Source organism: Leopardus geoffroyi, chromosome C1 (genome assembly GCF_018350155.1).
Source record: "Leopardus geoffroyi isolate Oge1 chromosome C1, O.geoffroyi_Oge1_pat1.0, whole genome shotgun sequence".
Classification (NCBI taxonomy): Eukaryota; Metazoa; Chordata; class Mammalia; order Carnivora; family Felidae; genus Leopardus; species Leopardus geoffroyi.
The window spans coordinates 4,375,312-4,399,018 of NC_059328.1; the positions used below are offsets into that span (position 1 = coordinate 4,375,312).

General features: G+C 50.6%; 1 protein-coding gene across 1 annotated transcript in view; it reads right to left on the reverse strand.

Annotated features, from left to right (window-relative positions):
- Positions 1-103: 103 nt before the first annotated feature.
- Positions 104-23,707, reverse strand: part of DNAJC11 (DnaJ heat shock protein family (Hsp40) member C11) — a 71,730-nt gene continuing 48,126 nt past the window's right edge. Inside the window, exons 5-16 of the mRNA XM_045475510.1 lie at positions 18,390-18,518; positions 17,296-17,418; positions 16,311-16,384; positions 13,039-13,228; positions 12,374-12,459; positions 12,008-12,124; positions 4,725-4,880; positions 3,604-3,673; positions 3,042-3,099; positions 2,766-2,908; positions 2,017-2,146; positions 104-1,623 (exon numbers count right to left, since the gene is read on the reverse strand). Of these exons, the coding sequence (XP_045331466.1) occupies positions 1,598-1,623; positions 2,017-2,146; positions 2,766-2,908; positions 3,042-3,099; positions 3,604-3,673; positions 4,725-4,880; positions 12,008-12,124; positions 12,374-12,459; positions 13,039-13,228; positions 16,311-16,384; positions 17,296-17,418; positions 18,390-18,518 (1,302 nt within the window). The 3' untranslated portion in view covers positions 104-1,597. The remainder of the gene's footprint in view (positions 1,624-2,016; positions 2,147-2,765; positions 2,909-3,041; positions 3,100-3,603; positions 3,674-4,724; positions 4,881-12,007; positions 12,125-12,373; positions 12,460-13,038; positions 13,229-16,310; positions 16,385-17,295; positions 17,419-18,389; positions 18,519-23,707) is intronic.

Consider the following 23,707-nt stretch of genomic DNA (forward strand, 5'->3'; position numbering starts at 1 on the left):
AATAGCAAAGAATAAAGGATGGAATGAGGCCTTGGGGGGGGGGGGGGGACACTTTATTTTGCCCATCCCTGAAAATGAACACACAAGATGCATTAAAATACCATCCCGTTTTCAGGAAAGATTTATTACGATAAGAGAGCGCCTTCCGTACAGCCCGTTTCAAACAAAATTGCGAGAATCGGTGCCCTGACGAGCCACCTGCCGCGGAGGGAGCGCACGGCCGCGCCCCAAAGTCCGATGTTTCACACCACGCTTATTGCACGATTTACATTCAGAGCAGCAGCTCAGAGGAAAACTTTTTGAAAGAGAGATAAATATTACAGAATTGGACAACCTGAACTGTTTTTGAAAACTGGAGGAGACGGGTGTTAGCGATTACTCCGGTACCGGCGCTGGGGAGTGAAGCCTGACTTCAGCGACAGCTGCAGGGGGCTGTCACGGCCACCACTGTCCAGGGGGGGCCTCTTTGCTCAGCGGTGACTCTTGGTCAACACACCGGGCTGTTCAGGAGCATCCCGGCTCCTAAGTATTCTGCATCCACAGAGCGAACCGAGTGAGGGAAGAGGACCCAGGGGGGCGGACACCGGACCCCCGTGAGGAGGTGTGGGAGCAGCAGCGCCACCTGCTGGCCGTGAGTGAGAGAGCAAGCGAGGCCCGCCTGGCTCTCCCTGCGCTTGGGATTTGGCACGTACCTGGGCCAGGGTCTCCGCCCGGGCTCCCCCTCTCCTCCCAGCTCCAGTGCTCCAGTGTCGGGGGCAAAGGCAGGTCAGGCTGAGCCGTGGGGGCCGGGGAGGGGGGGCAGGCTGAGAGGGATGGCTTAGCTCGCACCTGCCTCTCTCCACAAGGACACAGGTGGCTCCTGGGAGGAAGCGACCTGTGACAGGGATGGACCCTGGGACCGGGGGTTATACCGCTCTGTCCCGAGCCACCCGCCGGTGGAATGATTCGAGAAGTTCTGGGAGGGGGGAAAAAAGACACTAATTTCCAAAACCATTCGTTCTGAGATAAAAAGCAGATTTATAAACCCACACAATCCTCTCCAGATTCACTGAATAATATTTCATCAGGAAAAAGTGGTTTTGGGGAAGTTGACCAGACAGATGCTCACTTGTTCTGGAGGCCTCTGCTCGTGAGACTCATGAGAACACCTTCCTTCTTTTCCATTTTGTTTTCCATGCTCTGTGGATTTTAGGAAAAGTAGTTCACAGTCCTATGTGTGAGGCAGGACATTTCATAAATACCTCAAGACAGACTGAGAGCTACTGGGTGGCTGCAGTCAGCCCTCGGGCTCAGGAACCTGGGGATGGGCTGGGGTGGGGGCCGAGGGCCCTTCCCTCCGGGGACATGATCCTTGGGAAAACAGCCACAGGCCACGCTGTGGCTCTGGTCCAGGTGGGGCTGCCCGAGTCCTACCTACAGCACCCATGAAAGCGGGGTGTCTGTGTGTCCCTCCACATAATTGATACGGTACCACCTTCTATAGGAGTAATATAAAATAAACACATCTGATGTCTGGGTTTTTTCCCTGCTTCCGAATTTGTAGACTCCCGGGAAAATATTTTTTGCAGCCTCTTGGAAATCTGGTTTCTCAAGCAGTTTATCCGTCTGTATCAATCCTGTGAGCTGTAAGAGACAAACTGAATGTATCAAAAGGCAACTGTCCCCACGCCCTCCTTCCACTGGGGGCTCTGCCATCCACTGCCCAGAGGCCGCCTGGCCTCCGGCTGAGCAGCGTGCAAGGCGCTCGACAATCAACTGGTTCCGGAGCACAGGAGCAGCCGGGTTTGCTTCCTACCCGGCCACCCAGGCTGCAGCTTCCAGGCCACGGGCTCACTCAGACCCCCCGGGGAAGGGCCGCCACCCCTCCGCCGGGCAGCGCGTCCCGGGCTCTGACAAGTCATCGCTCCCAGGCCGATAACAGAGGGAAGGTGGCTGTCATCCACCTCGATGTCCCGGTCCCCATCAGTGGCTGAGGGCCTCTCCCTGGCCCGCGCCGGCCAAGGCGCAGCTACTCACACTGCTTTGGTATCCTAAGCGCCTCGCCGTCTGGCGCCATGACCTGGTGCAGGACGCCGCGGAACTGGTAAAGCACTTTGAGGTTCTTCTCCTCACCTACACACGGGTCATAGAACCCGGGCAGCCCGGCCTGTAACAGACACAGTCTCACTCGAGTTGACCTGAGGTGGTCATTTAAGACCCAGCACCGCGGCTGTCCGCTGCCACCTGAAGGCGCAGTGTGGACGGGCCTGGACTTTCCCTCAGGAGCCGCCCACGCGAGAGGCAAACTTTGGTGCCTGAGAATGTCAGAAAGCAGCCTACGTGGGCCTAGACTTCTCTCTCAACACAGACCCCCTGTCCCACGCTAGCTCTCCCGTCTGGCCGGAGCTAACTGCATTTTAATTCGCCTTTACTGTCCCCGCCCCGGGCTCCAGGGTGAGTGTCAAACGTGCCACAGGAGAGCTCACGCTCTTTCTGGAAAAAGGCAAGGGGCACGCAGAACGTAGGCATGAAGGCAGGACGTAGATTTTGTTCACTGCTCTACCTGCCACGTGGTAGGTGCTCCATAAACACTAACAGACACTTGCGTGAACGAACGAAGGAATTAGCTCCAGTGTAAACAGAACCTGGGCGCGGGCCGCACCCCACACAGCAAGTGCCAGCAGCACGAGGGATTCCGCTGCGATGGCATGGCCGCTCCGAGGCGCCAGGCCGTGCCCCCTCCCCTAAGGCCCTTCCTGACTGAACCCTGCGGGCACGTGCTGTACCTTGGAGGCCTCCGTGAGGATGAGCTTCGAGTCCTTCACCAGGCACTGGAGGGGCACAGTCACGTCGATGACCTTCACCTTCTCAGTCTTCTTGCTCTTGTCGTTGACGAATTTGCCGTACCAGGCGTTGACGATGATGAGCCCTGAGGACGGGTTCGGTCTGAGCAGAGGCAGGTCTCGGCCGGGCACCCCTCGCACAGCCGGACCGTGAGAACAGGGGGCTCCTCCGAGACCCCCGGCGCCCACCCTGCCCCGAGAGAGGCCACGCCTTCTCACCCATTCTGGACTCCTCCGCCTCAATTATTCTTCGGACAGATTCTTGCATCAACCGGACCTGCGAAGAACAAGGACGGCCACCGTCAGGGCCCTCCCCGGGCCCCGCGTCCCTGTGCAGAGCTTAGTCCCGGGCCTGGCTGCGCTTCGGCCCCTCCTCTGCTCTCGGAGAACCCGACGGTGCCCCTACACTCAGGCTGGGAGTCTCTGTGAGGTCACAGAGAAACAATTCACGTACAGGGAAGAAAAGGAAGACAGTACCTTCCAGTTCTTAGAAAACCTTGTTATGCCTTTTGAGGGGAAGTGCATCTAATCTGTAGGACAGGGACCGAAGTTCCCGGCAGTGCGTCCCGTAAGCAATACAGAGACTAAAAGGACCAGTGAAGCCGTTGGCCCTGGAGGCCCACACGCAGAGCGTGAGGTGATCCCGGAGCCCGGGTCCCAGGCGTGCGGGCCGGCAAAGGGAGCGGGGCCCGCAGCGCGGTCTGCTCTGTGCGGCAGCGCGGCGACATCCGGAGGCCCCTGGAGCAGGAGGACTTCCGGCTCGTGTCTCTACGGCACTTACGGCAGCTTCCGCCTCTTGTTTCTTCTGGAGAATGTCAGTGGCTGTGCTTTCCCTTTGCTTTTCCAACTCCCTCAAGTGAGAAAAACACAAGGCACATGTTAGCGTGGAGGGAGGCAGGAGAGCCCCTGGCTGGCCCGGCGCCCAGCGAACAGTCGGAGATCTTCCTGCACGCCTCGTTCCGGAGCCTTAGAAAATATTTCCAAGACAGTCTCAGGCAAGTCTGTTCGTTTTAGGCCTCTGCAGCTTCCCCTTCTTTCGTCCCTGGACGGCTCTGCCCGCCCTCCGCACCGGAGCGCCCGGGAAGCCCACTGCTGTGCGAAGAGGCCCCCACCCGACAAGAATCTCAGCCCAGTGAGCGGCCAGAGAGGCGAGGGCCACGGGGGATGCCGCCTTCTGGACTGGTGCGTAACGCTCTGGGCGGGACAATACTTACTGCTTTGGATACAAAATATACTTTCTTGCAGCAAAGCACAGGGACTCGGGGTAGCATACACCTGTCCCCTCAGAAGACTGGACCCCACACGATCTTTGCTCGAGGAGCCTCCTGGGGAATCAGGGCCCCGAACTCCAGTGATTCAAACGCTAAGAGGGGCCCCACAGAGGAGAATCTCTAAGCTCAATGACTTACTACCTCAGACTGGTGTAAGTTACGAGTCTACACCACCTCTCAGACTGGGTGTAATGTTCCAGTGGGTTATCTACAAGCAACTGCAAAACAAATAACCGTTTCTGTAACTTCAGAGACTCTGGTCAATGCGCGCCTATATGTAAGGACGCAAACCCACTCCTCCTGAACTCAGTGCCGTGAAAAGATGAGGACCGGTGGCTCTGTCTCCTGTGCTGGTGGTGCACAGTCTGCACAATTTTGTAAACCAGTTTCCCTTTCTGGAAGTAGGAAGGAGGAGCGATGGGCCCGCGGCAGCAGGACCGCCCTGAGAAGAGCCAGTACTGAGCACTTACTACGGACCGGACACCATGCTGGGCCTTTACACGGATTAGTTAATGGAATTTTCCTAACAACCCTCTGAGTAGGTTCTAGTAGCATCATCTCCGTCTGAAAGGCAGGAACACCGAAGCACAGAGTTGTCTACGGATGTGTCCGTGACATGCTCTGAACTCACTTCTCTTTTTGAGCCCTGAGGTACGGCTTGATGACCAGGCGGTGAAGAGCGAAGTAGACCACGAGTGGCCCCACGGTGGCATAGAACACGGCGCTGGGAAGGAGCTGGTCCGTCAAATGAATAGGGAAGAAGTAAGTCTGACTGGCCCTGTTTAACCTGAAAACGAAAACAAAACAGAACGCCCAGGAGGAGTCACGTTTCCAGGGCAGGGTTACGGAGACTGCAGTCACGGAAAGAGACGCACTGAACACCACCAGTTATGAGGAACCCGGAGCCCATTGGCTTCGTGAACTACACACCTTCTGCTCTCGATTCCAAAGCGCAGTTGCTGGATTTGCAGTCTGTGACGGAAGAAAGGTCACACTATCTGTTAACCTCAAGGGCAAAGCAACGACAACCACGTGACCAGAGTGAAGGTGGCCCGAGAAGACGGGAGCGCGCACCTCCAGGGGTCCTGGAGGCAGGGTCATCTCAGCCCTCAATTTATCGAAGTGAGAGAAGCGTGTGAAGATTTCTAAAGGTGGCAAGTTCAAGAGCTTCCGCATCCAGTAACGGTCAAGTAGCACCTCTAGGAGCAGTCACCCCACAGGGAACCCCTGCGAACTCCGGCCACTAACAAGATCTCTGGGCAGAGCGGTGGGGACACAGGACCCTGAAAGTCTAGAGTGAGGAACAGCACTGGGAAATTTCCTGGTTTTCGTTAACAGCTTTTAGCCTGAGGATAGGTCTTGGCGGGCTACTGGTGGCCAGGTAACACTGGAAAGAACTCTGTGGTTCTAGGAGATTGCAGACCCAGCGCTCAGAGTTTGGAGGCAACCACAGCAGATGGGAAGAGGGGCCCTCCAACAAGGGGAATCAGAGATGGGGAACCCCAAATTCTTGGTATATATGTGGCACAAACCCCCAGCGGTCCCTGGTCTATCCACGGCCTTAGCGGACAGTGAAATAATTGTGCTGGCCTAGCTGCTGCCACACAGGTGAGTCCCAGTTTGCAGTCTGACTTCAGCCAAATTACCTTAAAAAGGAAAAATTAACGCTTCTTTGGGAATCATAACAGACTACAGAGTCTCTACCATGTACTGTTCACAATACCCACAATATATTTGTATTTGTTTTTTAATGTTTTTAATTTTTCATTTTTAAATTTTATTTATTTATTTATTTATTTATTTATTTATTTATTTATTTATAATTTATTTTTAAGAGACAGAGACAGAGACAGACAGAACGTGAGCTGGGGAGGGGCAGAGAGAGGGGAGACACAGAATCCGAATCAGGCTCCAGGCTCTGAGCTGTCAGCACAGGGCCAGACGCAGGGCTTGAACCCACGAACTGTGAGATCATGACCTGAGCTGAAGTCGGACGCTTAACTGACTGAGCCACCCAGACGGCCCTACCCACAATAATATAAACCACTCTATACATCTAGATACACAAGAGAAAGAGATAATGAACCGAGACCAAACCCAGACGACCCAGATGCTGGAACTAGCAGGTAAGTATTTTATTGTTTAAAAACGTTGTTTATTTTTGAGAGACAGGCAGTGTGCAAGCAGGGGAGGGGCAGAGAGTGAGAGGGAGACATGGAATCCGAAGTAGGCTCTGGGGTCTGAGCTGTCAGCACAGAACCTGACGTGGGGCTCAAACTCACGAACCATGAGATCATGACCTGAGCCGAAGTTGGATGCTTAACCGACTAAGCCCCCCAGGTGCCCCTGGATAAGGATTTTAGAGAGCAGCTTCTTTATGCTCAAAGACAATATTCAGTGCATGGCCTGAACAGCAGACTGGAGAGGACAGACATCTGTGAACTTGTAGACAGATCAACAGAAATTACCCAATACAAAGAACAAAGAGAAAGATACTGAAGACAAATGGGCAGAGCCTCAAGAGGTTTAGAGTTTAAGTAATTAGGGTCCCAGAAAGAGAGTGGGGCAGGAATAAATATTTGAAGAATTAATGGCTTAAAAGTTCCAAATTTCATGTAGGAATAAATTTACAGATGCAAGAGGTTTAGCAAACCGCAAGCAGCATAAATATAGCAAAAACACATGTAGGTACATTTTAGGTGTGGACTGTTGAAGAACAAAAGTGAAAAACAAACAACAAAAAAACAGAACAGAAAGGTGAATAGCCAGAAAAAAAAAAAAAGACATCACATGCAGGGGGATAATGATCCAGATGACCACTGATGTGTCATCAGAAAGAATGGAGGCCAGAAACCAGTAGAATAACATCTTCAGAGCACTGAAAGAACAAATCTGTTAAGGGATGACATCCTTCGGAAGAAACGCAACTCCAGAATTGACAAAGAACAGGCAAAAAAAAAAAAAAAACGAAAAAATAAAAAGAGACCAAACAACCCAAAAACAGACAAAAGATCTGAATGAAGACTTTGCTTAAAAAGAAAAAAAAAAAAAGGGCGGATGGCAAACAAGCACCTGGAGATGCCCAGCGTCGTGGGCGTCAGGCAGACACTCATACACCTGCTGCAGCAGCGAGTGCTCGCAAGGCGAGCGGCCCAGGCGGCGAGGGTGCGGAGCGGCCAGAGTGCGCGCTCTCGCTCTCGCTCTCTCTCTCGCTCTCTCACTCTCATGGCAGGCCACTGCTGGGGAAGTAACACGAAGCCACCACCTGGAAAGTAGCTGGCTACTTTCTTACCAAGTGGAACACACACCTACTTTCGGCTCAGTGGGTGTGCTCCGAGGTGTTCACCCAAGAGAGATGGAACCTTCTGTTCACACAAAACCTGCATCTGAAGGTCCGCTGGCTTTATTTGCAGTTGGTAAAAATTGGAAACAAATGAAATATGTTTATTAAAAAAAACCCTTTTTTTAATGTTTGTTAATATTTGAGAGAGACTGAGGGTATGAGCGGGGGAGGGGCAGAGAGAGAGGGAGACCTTGAATCTGAAGCAGGCTCCAGGCTCCAGGTGTTAGCACGGAGCCCCACGCAGGGCTCGAACTCACGAACTATGAGATTATGACCTGAGCTGAAGTTGGATGCGTAACGGACTGAGGAACCCAGGCGCCCCCATATGAAGTATCTTTAAACTGATAAGCAGATAAACTGTGGTACATCAACAATGTCATTCCAAACAGCGATAAAAATAAAGGACACACTACTGACGTATGCAACAGTAAGGGAAGGGGCGCCTGGGTGGCTCAGCTGGTTAAGTGTCTGACTCTTGGTTTTGGCTCAGGTCACGATCTCATGGTTCTTGAGTTCGAGCCCCGCACTGGGCTCCATGCTGACGGGACAGACCCTGTTTGGGATTTCTCTCTTTCTCTCTGCCCCTCACTGGCTTGCTCTCTTTCTCTCTCTCTCTCTTAAAAAGTAAATAAACATTTGGGGCGCCTGGGTGGCTCAGCCGGTTAAGCATCCGACTTCAGCTCAGGTCATGATCTCGCGGTCCATGAGTTCGAGCCCCGCGTCGGGCTCTGGGCTGACGGCTCAGAGCCTGGAGCCTGTTTCCGATTCTGTGTCTCCCTCTCTCTCTGCCCCTCCCCTATTCATGCTCTGTCTCTCTCTGTCTCAAAAATAAATAAACGTTAAAAAAAAAAAATTATAAAAAAATAAAAATAAAGAAAAAAAAAGTAAATAAACATTAAAAAAAAAAAGAGAGGGATTCATTAAAAAAACAAACAGGACAATGTCAAAAGTACTATACTCACGGAAGAAGCACAAAAAGCTTCACACTGTATGAATCCAATCATATGACATTTTGAAAAAGGCGAAAATATAGGGAGTGGAAACAGAGCAGTGGTTGCCAGGGCCTGGGAGACCATACAAAGACCAAGAGGCAATTTCTGGACCCGATGGAAATGTTCTAGGTCTTGACTGTGATGGTGGTTCCAAAGAGCGCTGCTCGAGATAAAATACACAAAGCCAAAACTGACTGGGGAAGAAACCGAGGATTCCACACTCATAGCAGGACATTTTAACACTTTCTTAGCACCTGATAGAAATCTGCCCAAATCCGTGAAGTCTTAGAACTTCTGATTTCTGGTGAATGTTGTCAACCCCCCTGACCCACGGGTATTTAAAGAATGCTGCATCCAACTACAGCAGAATACACGTTCTCTTCGAGTGCACATGATCACCAAGGTCAATTACATGGTGGGGCATGAAACAAGTCTCCATATATTTAAAATGACTGGAACCATACAGAATATTCTCTGACCAGAACATTCTCTGACCAAAATAAGATTAAATTGAAATCACTAATCGGATATACAGAAAAACCCAAATATTTAGAAATTAAGCAATACATTTCTAAAAGTAAAATTAGAAAACAGTTTGAACTGAATGATAACGATACAGCATATCCAAATTTGTGGCATGGAGCAAAGCAGTGTGTGAAGCCTCAAAAGTTTATATTAGAAAAGAAGGAAGATGTCAAATTAGTAACGTAAGGCTGGGCTTTAAAAAGCGGGAAAAAGCAGCAATGTGAAACCAAAATACATAGAAAGAAGAATAAAGCATAAAGAAATAGAAAACAGATAAACAATAAAGAATATTAACAAAGCCAAAGCTGGTTCTTTGAAAGTTAAGTGCCCCGGCCAGACTGGTTACAAAAAAGGTAGAAAGAACACAAATTACCAACGTGAGGAATGAAGGCTCATCTACGGAGAACTACAGACATTAAAAGGATAAGGGCATATTGTGAGCAACTTCATGCTAAGAAATTCACCGGCTGAATTCACCGACAAATTCCGAAAAACAGTGACAAAGCTGACATGAGATGAAAGAGAAAACTGGAAAAGCCCCAGATTTATTAAAGGTACTGAATCCATTCTCAGAAACCTCCGTACAAAGAACCTTCAGTCTCTGCTCATTCCACTAGTGAATTCTAGGAAACCTAAGGAATAAATCATTCTTACACAAGCCCTCCCGGAAAACAGAGGAAGAAGGAACACTTCTTAAGTGAAGTGTGACACTTCCTAAGTAAAGTGAAGGAACACTTCATTTTATCAGGCTGCCATAACTCATCCTAAAACCTGAGAAACACATAACAGAAAAAGAAAATTACCATCAGTGTCCCTTAACATAGACACAGGGGTGCCTGGGTGGCTCAGGTCACGATCTTGCGATTTGTGGGTTTGAGCTCTGCATTGGGCTCTGGGCTGACAGCTCGGAGCCTGGAGCCTGCTTCGGATTCTGTGTCTCCCTCTCTCTCTGCCCACCCCCCCGGCCCCCCCCCTCCCCGGCTCACACTCTTTGTCTCAAAAATAAATAAACATTAAAAAAAACTTACAAAAAAAAACCAAACCACAGAAAAATCCTTAGTAAGATATTAGTAAACCAAATCAAGCAATATATAAAAAGTATTATATCGTGATCATTATGATATCATTATGATATCAAGAATTTTCCTCAGGAATGTACGGTTGATTTAACATTCAAAAATTATTGTCATTCACCAAATAAACAGAACATAAGAGAAGAGTTAGCAAAGTCAGATCACATGTTATTGCTGAACTCCAGGGCCTTCTGGAAAACTTTGGTTTATACAACAATACAATCTGGACATTTCAGCCTGCTGACACGGGGAACTCAGCTGAAACGAAATGAAAATGTTTCTTTCCGAGAGGCAGAGCGGCACTCTTGGGATGAGAATTCAGATTGTGTCATGTAATACCTGCATGGGACACGAGTTTAAAAACAGAAACGGAATCAGAGAACTGTCTCATCAGTGGTCCCAATTTGAGGATAAAATTCTGTCAGCTCTCTGTGTGCTCTTTATTAAGTCTCAGGGGGCCTCAGATCACTGAGAGGAGAGAGGCCCGACGCGGCTCTGATACTGGTGACCCGCTGTGGCTCTCCTCTCCCACACCGTGATGAGATATGATCTGCTTCCTGTCTGTCTCTCTCTTGCAGAGTTTCTCTCGAGTGCCAGGCTGTGTTCTAGGCTCTAGGAGTACCGTACAGAATACAACAAAGTTAAAGAGCTCCTGATGAGGGCCGGCGAGGTGGACGGCTGATCAGAGGGAGGTGGTGCAGTGGAGGACAGACAGGGTTAAACGGAAAAGGTCTGCTTGGGGCAAAGTGAGGGGTACAGCTCTTACAGGGTGATGAGGGATGGTTTTGCCCAGGTGACCTCTGGGCAGAGCCCCGAGGGAATCAAAGGATCCAGCCGTGCTGGCGTCTGGGGACCAAGGAAGAGCAACTCACAGTCTGGTTGCAGGAGTGGGCTTGTTCTCTGGAGCGGCGCGGGGGCCAGGGCGGCTGGAGTGGAGAAGGGGTATATGGGAGAGGAGGGGTCAGCAGGAAGTGAGGGCCTGATCACGGAGAGTCCTGAAGGACTCTAGCTTTGGCCAGGGATTGAGGGAATCACTGACGGTTTGAGCAGCGAGTGACAGACACTGACCCACATGCACTGCCCATGTGGAGAGCAGGGTCACCAGGGGGTGAAGGACATGGGCCAGGAGGACAGAGCAATAACTCAGACACGAGACAGTGGGAGCAGAGAGCATGTGAGGAACGGCCCCACTCAGGAGATGCTTCCCGAGGACGGCCCAGGTGGGTTTTGAGATACATTAACTTTGGAGTGTGGGGAAAAAGAGCGGCCAAGGCCAACTCCAAGGTTTCGCACAGAACACCTCGAAGGCTGGGGCTCTCACGACCGGCACAGGGAGGCTCTGGGCAGAGCAGCTTTGGAAGCATCGAGAGTTGAGACAGGATGTCCGGGGGATGCGAGCAGTGATCTGGGATATAGGGGCTGCAGGTGTGGGGGAGGGCCAGGCTGGGGCTGCAAACGTGAGCTGTCAGTGCAGGAAGGTATGTGGCTACCTGCGGAGGGAGTCTGCACAGACGGAGCCTGGGGTCCCGCCCTGATGCTGCCATTTAGCAGCAGCCAGCCGGTCAGGTAACTGAGGCGGCAGGGAGAGGCTGGAAGGAGCGCCACCGGAGCAGCGGTGAAGGGTGTGGGCAGGCGGCAGTGCCCTGGTACGGAGGGAGACGCGGCTGCCGCATCCACTGAGGGCGACCCTGTACGCGTCACACGTGTGACCTGTCGATGAGTGGGCGGGTGGGGCCAGCACGGGGGGCCTCCGGGGAGGGAGAGATGCAGGCGGGCCACGGAGCACGTGGAAGGTCCCTGACCACAGACTCAGACCCTGAGCGACTCCCTGACGTTTGCTTACCCGCCCAAGACAGAAGCAACCGTCTCTTTAAGAACATAATCACAAAGCAAAGTCTCTTTCATCCTTAAGGTGGGTGAAGCCCAGGTGAGTTACAAGTTGCCAGATAAGCCTGGGCCAGAAAGATCCAGTTCAACTTACTTGACTTTGAGAGACACGCCCTGAGGGACTCCCACGCTGACAGCCGCGCCCAGGACGCTGTGCCTGGAGATTTTCCTCTCCGCTCCGTACTCCACCACCGTCCCGAAGAAGCCGGCCCTGCAGGGAGCATGCGGCCTGAGCAAGTCGGGCCCCTCGAGGCCACCCCACCCCCTCCTGTCCTTCCCTCTCGCCTTCCCCACCCCCACCCGGAGGGGATCACGAGTGACACCCAGGGGCGCAGTTCTTCCACGAGACTCAAGTTCCTCAGGGCGGGGACCGCGGGATGGTCAGGCCTGGCCCGCCATTTGGAAGCCCCCCGAACCACGCGCAGCAGGCCTGCTTCCGGTCAGCCGGGCCAGGACTTACTTCAGGGATCCTTTCACGCGGGTCTGATCATCATCCTGGAATTTGTGCTGATAGCTGATCAGTGCAAAGGAGTGAGGAATTCCCAGCTGGGAAGACACAGGGAGAGAAGGCAGGGCTAGCGGCCGCGACTCTGCGGGAAGGTGGGTATTGTGTGCACTCGGGCCGCGGAGCTCCCTTCCCCGGCAGCCTCTCAGGCAGGGGCTGCGGTCTGAGTGTGATTTATTAGAGGCCAATATTTAAAAGCTGGGAGAGTTCACTTAACCCAGTTTCCTGACTTCTCACGGAAAGAAAACGTTCTGCGACAAGGAGCCTGCATTCTTACACGGCAGCAGGTGGTGAGGGCTGGGGGGGGGGGGGTCCTCTCACACCCTGTGCTCCTGCCCACCACAGTGGCATCTGAGTGCGTAACTCTGCTGCTCTGGGGGGTCGCTTCCCAACCTGTGCTCTTTCTCACCCTGATTCTGTGGGCTTCTCCTACTAGAAGATGTGAAAAGGGCATTTTGCTTTAGGGTAACTGGAACACAGTTACCCTGGGAGCCTGAGAACAACAACAGCATTTTGACACTGAGTGCGTGTGAACAGAACTTGCCCCCCAGGGCCCCCACGGGTGCTCAGATCCGGGTGAGGGACGTAAGGGACACACGAGGGGGCGGCTCTGTCCTCACCTGCAGGGCCACCGTGAAGTGGCTGGTTTTGGTGTCCCGGACGATGCTAGTGTTCATGGCCGACTGGATACCCCACCGCCACTGCAGGTAGCCCACAGTGTTCTTGTCCAGGTTCCGGGCCAGGACGGTGGTAAGGCCAGGCCGGATCCCACGGGAGGAGAACTGCAGAGCACAGTTTGTCGTCACAAAGCTGGGGGGACACACAGATCGAAAGGGTCCTGGATGACACACCTGGTTCTCAGCCGTTCTTGGTCCCTTCCTCTCTGCCAGGCTAAGACCCTGCTCACCCTCCCGTCCATGAATCCCCGTGCCAGTGGCCCAAAGGAAAGCAGGACACTGAGCCTGTCCTTGAGAGAGAGAGAGAGAGCGAGAAGACGCCTTGCTGTGATCTTCCTAGTAACCCTCCCTGCTGATGTGTACTGCCCGCCCCATTCTATGCTGACTGTAACTACAGCCAAAGAGTCCCCTGAATGTCTGCCTTCTGAAAACCAGTGGGTCTAATCTGACTGCAACTGAGAATCATGTCAGGGCGGGAGCAGGGGAAGCGGAGGCCGGGGCGGGCAGGCAGGTCCCACAGCTGGCTATACACTGGAATCACCTGGCTAATCTAAAAAGTACTGATGGTCAGCTCCCATGCCCCAGGGAGCTGATTTACAGGCCTGGAGTGTTTTTAAAGCTTGCCAAGTGATTCTAATGTGCAGCAAAGTTAGAGGACCCCTTACCCAGAGACCACCCCAGACCAATGAGGTCAGAGTTTTGGGGTGGGGGACCAGGCATCAGTGTATTTTTTCCAAGACTGCCCATGTGACTCCTGTGTCCACCCATGGCCGTGCACATGAGAAGCCAGTACAGTGAACGACTTGCCCTGAAAGGCCTCGGAAGTTGGTTTCCAAAGGAGTCAGCCCCATCTTCTGGTTAAAAAAAGGTATTTCATTTCAAAAACAAAGGAACTCGCACTTTACCCAAAGCATTAAAAGGTGAGCAAACAGCCCAGTCTCTACCAGATTGCCAAAGTCTCTTTCCTGAGCTTGCAAGGCGTCGCTTTTGCATGAAGAATAAACGTGACAGCTGTGATCACAGTGTCCTTGCAAACTTTCAGTACCCGCTCAAGCCCAAATGGATTAAGAACCTACTCCTCCTCTCTACAGGGCCCCTCATCCAAACTTTCCCTGGCTTCTCTCAAGTCACACCAGGTGACAGCTGTGTTATTCTGCTTCAGCCACAGCGGGGTCAGGGGAGGCAAACAGGGAGGAGACAGACTAAAGCCTAAGACAGCGGCATTTAAAAGAATCAAACTGTAGGGGCGCCTGGGTGGCTCAGTCGGTTAAGCGTCCAACTTCGGCTCAGATCACGATCTCCTGGTTCGTGAGTTCGAACCCCACGTCGGGCTCTGTGCTGCTAGCTCGAGGCCTGGAGCCTGGTCTGTGTCTCCCTCTCTCTCTCTGCCCCTACCCGGCTCATGCTCGGTTTCTCTCTCAAAAATAAATAAATGTTAAAAAAAAAAAAATAGAAGAATCAAACTGTAAAGATGAGATTCCTGTTTAATTAAGGTAATGCAATTTAGTACTTTTATCCAGCACGTCCTACACAGAGAGACCAATGCGAGACAGAGATCGGCCAGGCAGGCAGGCAGGCAGGCAGGCAGGCACTGGGAGACGGAAAACACTCCACAGGCCGTCTGCCTTTTCGGGGCTGATTCTACACCCCGAACCAACCTGCTGATCGCTAGTCTGGACTGCAAATAACCCGACCCTAGGATCAGGGCACCCTGAAGAGCAGACGCTGCATCAACGCCCTGGTATCCCTGTCTACACATTTGCATTCTCAAGTCTCATAAACCACTGGGCACTATGATGAAATTTCGTTTCCAAACCTGTAACGGCTGGTAACCAGCCAGCCCCAGCCCCCCTCCCTGGCGACCACGCACTCTGAGGCTCAACCAGAATGAGATGGCCAACAGATTTCCCTCAGTGAAGCGTCTCCTAAGTGCGTCTGATGACCTCGGTGCTTGATAAAAGTACAGATTCCTAGGCCTCTCAGAGGACCTGACTGGTGTGAAGGGTGGGGGCAGGAATCTGTGCTCTGGGTTGGCATCAGGGGTGACAGAACTGTGCAGACAAGCTTAGGACGGGTCTTCCCCTGAAGAACCTGGTGGGTGTGCAGACAGACACCCGACTGCAAGTGAAAACCCTGCTTTGCAAACACAGACTATCTATCTCAGGGTTCCTCTAAAAAAAATTTTTTTTAACGTTTAATTTTTGACAAAGAGAGACAGCGTGAGCGGGGGAGGGGCAGACAGAGAGGGAGACACAGAATCCGAAGCAGGATCCAGGCTCTGAGCTGTCAGCACAGAGCCCGATGTGGGGCTCAAACTCACGAACCGTTAAATCATGACTTGAGTGGAAGTCGGATGCTTAACTGACTGAGCCATCCAGGCGCCCCTATCTCAGGGCTCCTTTAACTGTTTTCTCCTCCAGAAGAAAGAGGTTTTGTTTCACCTTCCACCCAATTCTTTTATCTGAGCTCACACAGGTGGGAAATAAGGACGTCTGTGTGGTTCTAGAAGGGGAGTGATGTACAGTTCTACGAGCGGGCCTTAAAGTGCCAGCATCTGCACATCTCACTGACTGCCAGGCAGTCTCACAAGTGCTCAGTGTTTTGTTCTGAGACAGGGAGACAGAGTGAGAGAGACAGAGACAGGGAGAGAGAATCTTAAGCACACTCAGCGCAGAGCCCAATGAGGGGCTTGATCTTACGACCCTGAGATTAAGACCGGAGCTGAAATCAAGAGTCTGATGCATAACCACCTGAGCCACCCAGACGCCCTCTCACTGTTTAATAAAGACCCTTTTCAGAACTTGAAACATTCTCAGGACAAAGAAACGATCCCCACAAGTTCATAAATATTTCAGGCCACTGACCAACCTCCCCATGAATATGCTTTCCCTCCAGTCTCTCTCTCCCGGTCCTCAGTGCCCCCGGTGCGTAGGCAGGGGCCTCATCCCCACAGAGGAGGAAACCGCGGAGCACGGAGTGTTAGCCTGGCCCGGATGGGGACGAGCAGCAGACGACCCCTCCCCGCGCCGGCCAACCCAGAGCTCTCTGCAACAGGTACCCTGCCTTGGCCCCACGCCAGGGCCACAGGGTCTGCCCCCCGGTGACTTTGTATGACAGAAAAGCGAAGTCCGGATGACCGTGGCAAAAAGAACACACAGGTTCTAGTCTCCTAATCCACAAGGACCAACAAAGAGGATTTCTCTCTTTATATTTACCATCTTGGCGTGAGATTACGGAACAGCTTCAGACCAAATAAGGGTCCCTGCAGATCCCCTGCTCCAAATTCTAACTGTTCAAAAGAGAAAAAGTGAAGGTGTTAGTGTTTTCTCTCATAGCAGCAACCCAGGTCTCAGGTAAGCACCTCTGGTTATAATTCCTCTTCACTCGCTGCCATCAGCCCTTGCCAGGGCTCTAAGAGTAGGAGCTGGAAGATTCTTAACACCTCTTCCTCACCTTTGCCAAACGGAGGACTGTTTCCACAGATCCAAAGGAGGGAGCCCCTCTAATGAAAACGCTGCAGGCCTCTGATGGTCACAAGGGGAGACTGGCTCCCCGTGGCCCTCACTGCCATCTGCACAGCTGCCCGCGGCGGTCGGATGCGGGGGAGCCCCCCTCCCTTGCGTTCCCGGTCTGCTCTGCTCCACTGCCTGAGGGTCTCCTGGGTGACTGGGGCTAAGTCATCAGTGGTCCCTCACTCAGCCCTGCAGGTCCAGCCGATTCTGGCTGCCTCATTGACTTGTCTGGGTGACTTTCAAGGCAACTCTTCAGTGTTCACTTGGCGCAGTTCAATGTGCTCAGCAAAGCTGGCTGTTAAGTGACCGCCAATCAGTGGAGCGGAGCACGGACACAGCACCTGCCTTCTGAACTGGGCAGGGGGCGGGAAGAGCCTACAGGTTTCTGCCAGAAGGGAACAAAGATGCTGAGTTTCTCGAGGCTGGATTTCTGTAAGGTGGCATCTCGAGGGAGATCTTGCTGCTTGCTCTGTCCTACCTCTGAGCTGTCCAGCAGCCAGAGGATTCCTTCTCAGGCACGAGACAGACTTTTCTCTTGGGGACAGTCAACTCATGCAAGTTTGACATCCACCTTTTATACAATGATGAAACCAACCCAGGTCTTTTTGAGGGTTGGCATTTAGAGTATAAATGTTCAGAAATAAGACTTTGCAGTGGACAACACGATCCCGCCAGTCGACATTCTTACCTCTCCCCATCCCTTTGCGGAAGTGACTCGTCTAAGTGCAAAGTTAATGGAACCCCCTCCATTTCCATTCTGGGTTGAGAGGCTTCCGGAGAGGATGGCTGTGTCTGTAGCTGTCAAGGGTGCCTAGGAAGTGAGATTTGCTGGTAACGAATGAATCAAAGCACTAGGAAGCACAAGGACAGCAGCCTAATGAATACGCTGTATCTGCCCGGCCAAAGGTGCAAGTGACCTACAGCTCAAGTGTACAGGGATGCACGGTATGACCTCAGCTGGTTCACTTCTCTCCCACTTTGCCATCTGAACTGCACGTGGCCACCGAGGTAATGTTTTACAAAAGTGTTAATGGGCAAATTAGAAATAAAACCAGGGAAAGACAGGGCTGCATCCTGGTTCCCAGTGTACCGATGGCATCAGACTGCACAGTGACTGCCTCATGTGTCTCTCCTCCCATCGTGGGATGTCTGCACCTCTCCAGGTCTTGCTCGCCACCGGCACCACGGAAAGGACTGAATCCAGGGCTGTACTAACCCTGGAGGCTCCACCAGAGGGGCCGGTTTCCCAGAGTTAGGACTTCGTGTGATGCACTTGAGGATAAACGTAGGAGTTGAGGGGGCAGAGAGACCTACTGTTACCCTCGGCACACTGGCCCACCAGTGCCACATCCAAATCGTGGGTAGAAAGACGACATTTTAGTGACCCTGGGTTTAGCTGAATATTGCGTTTTCTGCACACAATAGAGTGTGCGTTAAAACTAAAACTGGTTCTTGGAATCACCCATGGAGGTCTGTTTTCTCGCCCCGAATCATCCTGAACTTGGCCGCTACTTCTTTTAGACTGCTTGCATTTCTGCTGGGGGAGCCCTACGACCTTGGAAGCTAAGCGTCCCCTGGCACTCATGTTGCTAACACGTCAGCAAAGCAGTAACAAACAAGGTTGTGCCTGGAACTCTCTCTCTCTTTTTTTTAAGTGGCTAATTACATCCTTTCATAAATAAAGATGAGAAAAACCACAGCTGCGCAGTACGTTGTGCCTCGTTAACCCGAGCCTCACTGCACTGGGGGGCGGGTTGGGAGTGGGGGGAGTCTGGGCTTTACCTCAATGGACTGGGATATGTGCATCTTGTTAATTTCAATCTGCGGAAAGCCACTTCCGGACACATCTTCGTACTCTTCCTCGTAGCGATCAAAAAGGTCAGTGGCATCGATGCCAACACTGATGGTCCCCTGGGGCAGAAAAACAAGCAGTCAGCAGCAGGGGGGGTATCTGTGGAACGAAAGACAATCTATGCTTTGGCACCCGGCGGTTCACTGAGTGTGGGCAGGACTCCGCCAGGAGGCCCGCAGAGCATGAATGTCACAGTTCACACCAACCAGCAGCACAGCTCCACCGACTGCGAGGGTCAGAAAACCAGTCGCGTCTGCAGGTGAATGACGCGCCAAAGACAAGGGTCAGGGAAAGGAAAACAGTCTACGCAATTTGATTTTTAGAGCCCAAACAGGACCCACTTCGTGGCTCTAATTTTAGATCATCTCTAGATTTAACCCATGGATGCAGAAACCTAGACACAAGCCACGTGGACCAAGCATGTTCATGTTTGAGTCTAGACACCCTTAAATCATACAACTACCTCAAAACTCTTTAAAACTTAAAAATAACTTCAGAGATGGGGTGCCTGTGGGGCTCAGTCACTTAAGCGTCCGACTCTTGGCTTCGGCTCAGGTCATGATCTCACGGTTTGTGAGTTTGGGTCCCATGTCGGGCTCTGTGCTGACAGCCTGCTTGGGATGTTCTCTCTCAAAATAAATAAACTAAAAAAAAAAAAAAAAAAAAAAAAAAAAAAAGTGCACACAAAATCAATTGTGGACAAACGGGAGATTGAAAAACTCTTCCCACCTTCTAAATCAGGTTTTGTTTTGTTTTTCCAGAGCTAGAGAGAGTGAACAGGGGAGGGGCAGAGGAAGGGAGAGAAAGAGAAAGAGAATCCCAAGCAGGCTCCGTGATCAGTGTAGAGCCTCATGCGAGGCTCCATCCCACGACCCCTGGGATCATGACCTGAGATGGAATCAAGAGCCAGATGCTTAACCACTGAACCACCCAAGTGCCCTTCACTTTCTAAAATTAATCTGAGAATTAAGTTATGAGAAGTGGAACACCATATTCTCTCAAGTAATGTGAAGCTAAAATTTGCTGACTGATATAAAATGCTCCACACTCAGAAAATCAATGTTTATTATTTTATTGTCATAAGATTTTTCAAATGGGCATATTTCTTAATCCCACATATAAATATCTGACCACACACACGTTTTTATTCGGTTGCCTGCAGCCCATTAAAAAAAAAAAAAACTGTTTTGAGGTTTTCTTTAAAAAAATGTTTATTTATTTTGAGACAGAGGGTGCGAGCGGGGTAGGAGCAGAGAGAGAGAGAGAGAGAGAGGGAGAGAGACACAAAGACAGAGACAGAGACACAATCCCAAGCAGGCTCTGCACCATCAGCACAGAGCCCAATACAGGGCTCGAACTCATAAACCGTGAGATCACGACCGGAGCCAAAGTCAGGTGCTCAACCATCTGAGCCACCCAGGCGCCCCCCACCCCCTCCACTGAGGTTTCATTTACATATAACAACATAAACTGCACCCGCCCAAAGTGCGTAGCTCAGTGAGTTCTGACAGACATATAGACTCGCAAAACCACCTCCACAATCACGACCCAGAACACCTACCGCCCCCGAAGTAGCGTGGGAGCATGTGTTTCTGTCCCTGAGAACGGGACATGCGAACAAAGGCGGGAGAGGGGAACGAGGGAGGACGACGCTGGAGCACTAACAGCACAAGGCTTGGGAGGAGCTGGGGTTGCTGCCTGTGGCTGATCCGTGGACATCACGGGGAGGGAGGGGGGAGATCCAGGAGATGACCAGCCGAATCCCGCAGCTTTGCTGGTTTGGCAGTTATCCCAGATTTTCACGTTTACATAACGTACTACCATCATCATCACTAGTATTCTCCTCGTCAGCGGTTGACTTAAACTAAGAAGCCAGACTGGGTTTGGTGGACAGGCCTTCACTCTCCACTCCTGACATCTGCCACCGTCCCCTCTAGGGGCGTGTGGGGTGCACGGTGCGCTCCCCGTCTCAGTGTGGGTGTGAGCCGTAGGAGACACAGGCAGGTGGCTTGTGCCTTGGCCCGGGACATGCATGAAGCTGCGGTCAGCCGTGTGCCTGGACAGCAGCAGGTGCATGTGAACACGGGCGGACACAGGCGGCCAGTCCTGCAGTCCTGCTACGTGGAGAATTTATCAAAAAATAAAGTATCACCTCCCGAAAAATAACAAAACCCCTGCATATTTACATCAGATGGCAGTCTGAATACTCTCGCCAGTGTTTTCCTCCTACTGAATGGTATAATCAGGCGGTGGCATACTTTCAGTGAAGGGCCACGGTGACTATTTTAGGTGCTGTGGATCCTACGGTCATTGTTGTAGAGGAGAACAGCCCACACCCAGCTGACCCCGGCTGTGCTCCGGTTCCAGTAAAACTCTCTTCATTCACCTTGAAATCTGAATTTCATACATTTTTCATGTCTCAAAATAGAACTTTTTCTTTTGATTTTTTTTGATCATAAAAAATATAAAAACCATTCCTAGTTCATAAGTCACTTAAAACTGGGCAACTCCTGATTCGGTAAATACGCAGGGGTTTTGTTGTTTTGGGGGGGATAATTCTTTTCTGACAAATTCTTCAGGCAGCAATAAAATTAAACATAGTGTATATTTAACAACAAAAACAAGCACTCAATTTCCATTTTCTCAGTAAGTCGATGAATTTGTAACTTGTATGAAATGTTTTTCAACATCGACCATCCATCCATAGTGCTAACTCAGACCACATGAAAATTAAGTCTAAACTCCAGTGTCTCCTTTAATAGTTAGTTCACTGTTCTTAAAGACCATGCCCGGAAGTGAAGGGTAGCAGCAGCAGCAGCAGGGATTTACAGATCAAATGGTAGTTCCTCTGTTAATTTCACTATTTTTCCATTCTAAGGTTTGTAATGCACACATGAAAGATAAAGCCATAGCTGTATGTGTGTTCGCTCTAGTAGCAAAAGAACCTCGCAGCTGCTAATGATGCCACTTTTGAGTGTTAACCAGATGCTTCAAATAGAAAATCAGTTAATGTTAGTAATTGTTTGATTAGAATTATAAATGTACAATGCTGTGAATTATAAGAAATGTATATTTGGTCATCTGAATGACTAAATGTATTATTGGTCTTCATCCACAAGGTTCCAGGCTCACAGCTCCAGAAACCCTAGAAATTTCTGGTGATGAGGGCGATAAAAGTGTCTTCTGTTATGTTAATGAAGGCGACTTGTGGTCTCCACCCAAGGGCGGGGGGAGCCAGAGGCTGAATCAGCCAATGGCCAATGACTTAGGTCAGTCTGACTACGCAATGAGGCCTCCATAAAAATCCAAAAGGACTGGGTTCTGAGAGCTTCGGGTTGGTGAACACAGCGGAGGTACAGGGAGAATAGGGTGTCTGGAGAAGGCACAGAAGCCCCCGTACCCATTCCCCAGACCCCGCTCTGGCTGCTGATTTGTAAACTGAAGTGTTTTCCTGAGTTCTGCAAGCCCCTCTAGAGAATTAAAAGAACCCAAGGGGGAGGGTGTTGGAATCTGCAGCCCTCAGTCATAGGCCTTGGGCTCAGGACTGGCATCTGAACTGGGGGGTGGGAGCAGTGTTGGAGGACTGAACCCCTAACCTGTGCAATCTGATGCCGTCTCCAGGTAGACGGTGTCAGAATGGAGTTGGATTCTCGGACGCCCTGTCGGTGTCCAAGATTTGCTGGTTGTGTGCTGCCCTCATCCTCGGTGTGGGAATTGGGGGAACTCTATGAGAAAATGTTACTGTAAACTCCAGTCAGAATGTTCCACAATGAATGTAAAATTTTGTTTTTGTGGGGACACTCAAATACCAGTTTTGGTAAAGTACAGCGTTACAGTACAAGTATCTTATTGAATCAAGAGACCTATGGAGTAGAAACAGTCTTGGGATTAGTTACAATGCACACAGATGCATAACCGTGTCAAAACCTGGGTAGCTCAGTCGGTTAGGCCTCTGACTCTTGATTTCAGCTCAGATCAGGATCTTGAGGTTGGGGAGTTCGAGCCCCGCGTTGGGCTCTGAGCTGACAGCAGGGAGCCTGCTTGGGATATTCTCTCTCTCTCTCTCATTCTGTCCTCCGCTGCTTGTGCTCTCCCTCTTCTCTCTCAAAATACATAAACAAACTTAAAAAATAAAATAAAACAGACAAAAAAAAAAGCTGTGATAGTCTACCTATGGAAAAAAAGCTAAAGTTGTCAAAATGTACAACTATTTTTGTGTATGCAGAGTACCAGCAATTTTTTTTTGTGAAGCTGATTCTGAACATAAAAAAATGTGTGGCGTGCCAGTGCATTAAAAATTGAATATTAGGAATGTCTGAGTCTTTAAAGGACTCCTTTTTAAAATGGCACAATAAACCCTGTAGCTTTTAAAATATTTAAGAAATTGCAATCACTGGAAATAAAGCACGTAAGTCTGAAACTGAGCTCCTGAGGAAAGACAAACTGCGTAAGAGAGCTCCAACAGTTTTTTTCATTTTGAAATTCCATAATGGTATTTTGGAATATCTCAATTTTTGGTAAGAATCGTTGGGTGGAGCTGTCATCTTTAATTAGTTAAATTTATCTTCTATCCTGGAACGGAACGAAAAGGCCTTGCCTGCAGCTTTGTGGCTGGCATGTAAATTTGATGAGGCAGTCAAAAGATCATAAATAAAGACAGTTTATAAAAAAAAAAAAAATGTGTCAAAGAAAAATATTCCAAATGGAGGCGAAAAGACAATACCTATGAAAATACTTGGGCCAAAATACATGCTCCACAAGGTAGAAATATAGAATTTAGACTATTTCCTTCTCAATTAAGAATACTATAGTATACAGAGAAGAATCAAATATGTTAAAAATTTCAAATTTACTAAATACAAGTGTAGAAGATGGTAGGCAATGTCATGAAAGAAAAAAAAAAACACTAAAGGTACATTCTTCGGAAAAGTAGTGGTGCCACAGTGAGGGAGTAAGAATCCAAAGAGGGCCTCCCAGTGGGTCCTGCCTGCTGGCATGTGACCCTTGCACAGAGCCCTCTCCTTGATTCTGCACAGGACTGGGACTTGCTTTTGTCCCAGTCTGAAGGTGTAGCCTTCAGAGCTAGGTCACAGGAAGACTCGAAGCTTCTTTCAGGCCTTTGGAGGTGTTTCTGGGGAAGCTCACTAACACAGGACAATCTATGTCCCCTGAGACTGCTATGCTGTGAGGAAGCCCAAGCCAGCTGGGGTTAGGGGGAGAAGAAGGAGAGCCACCTGGGAGGCACAAG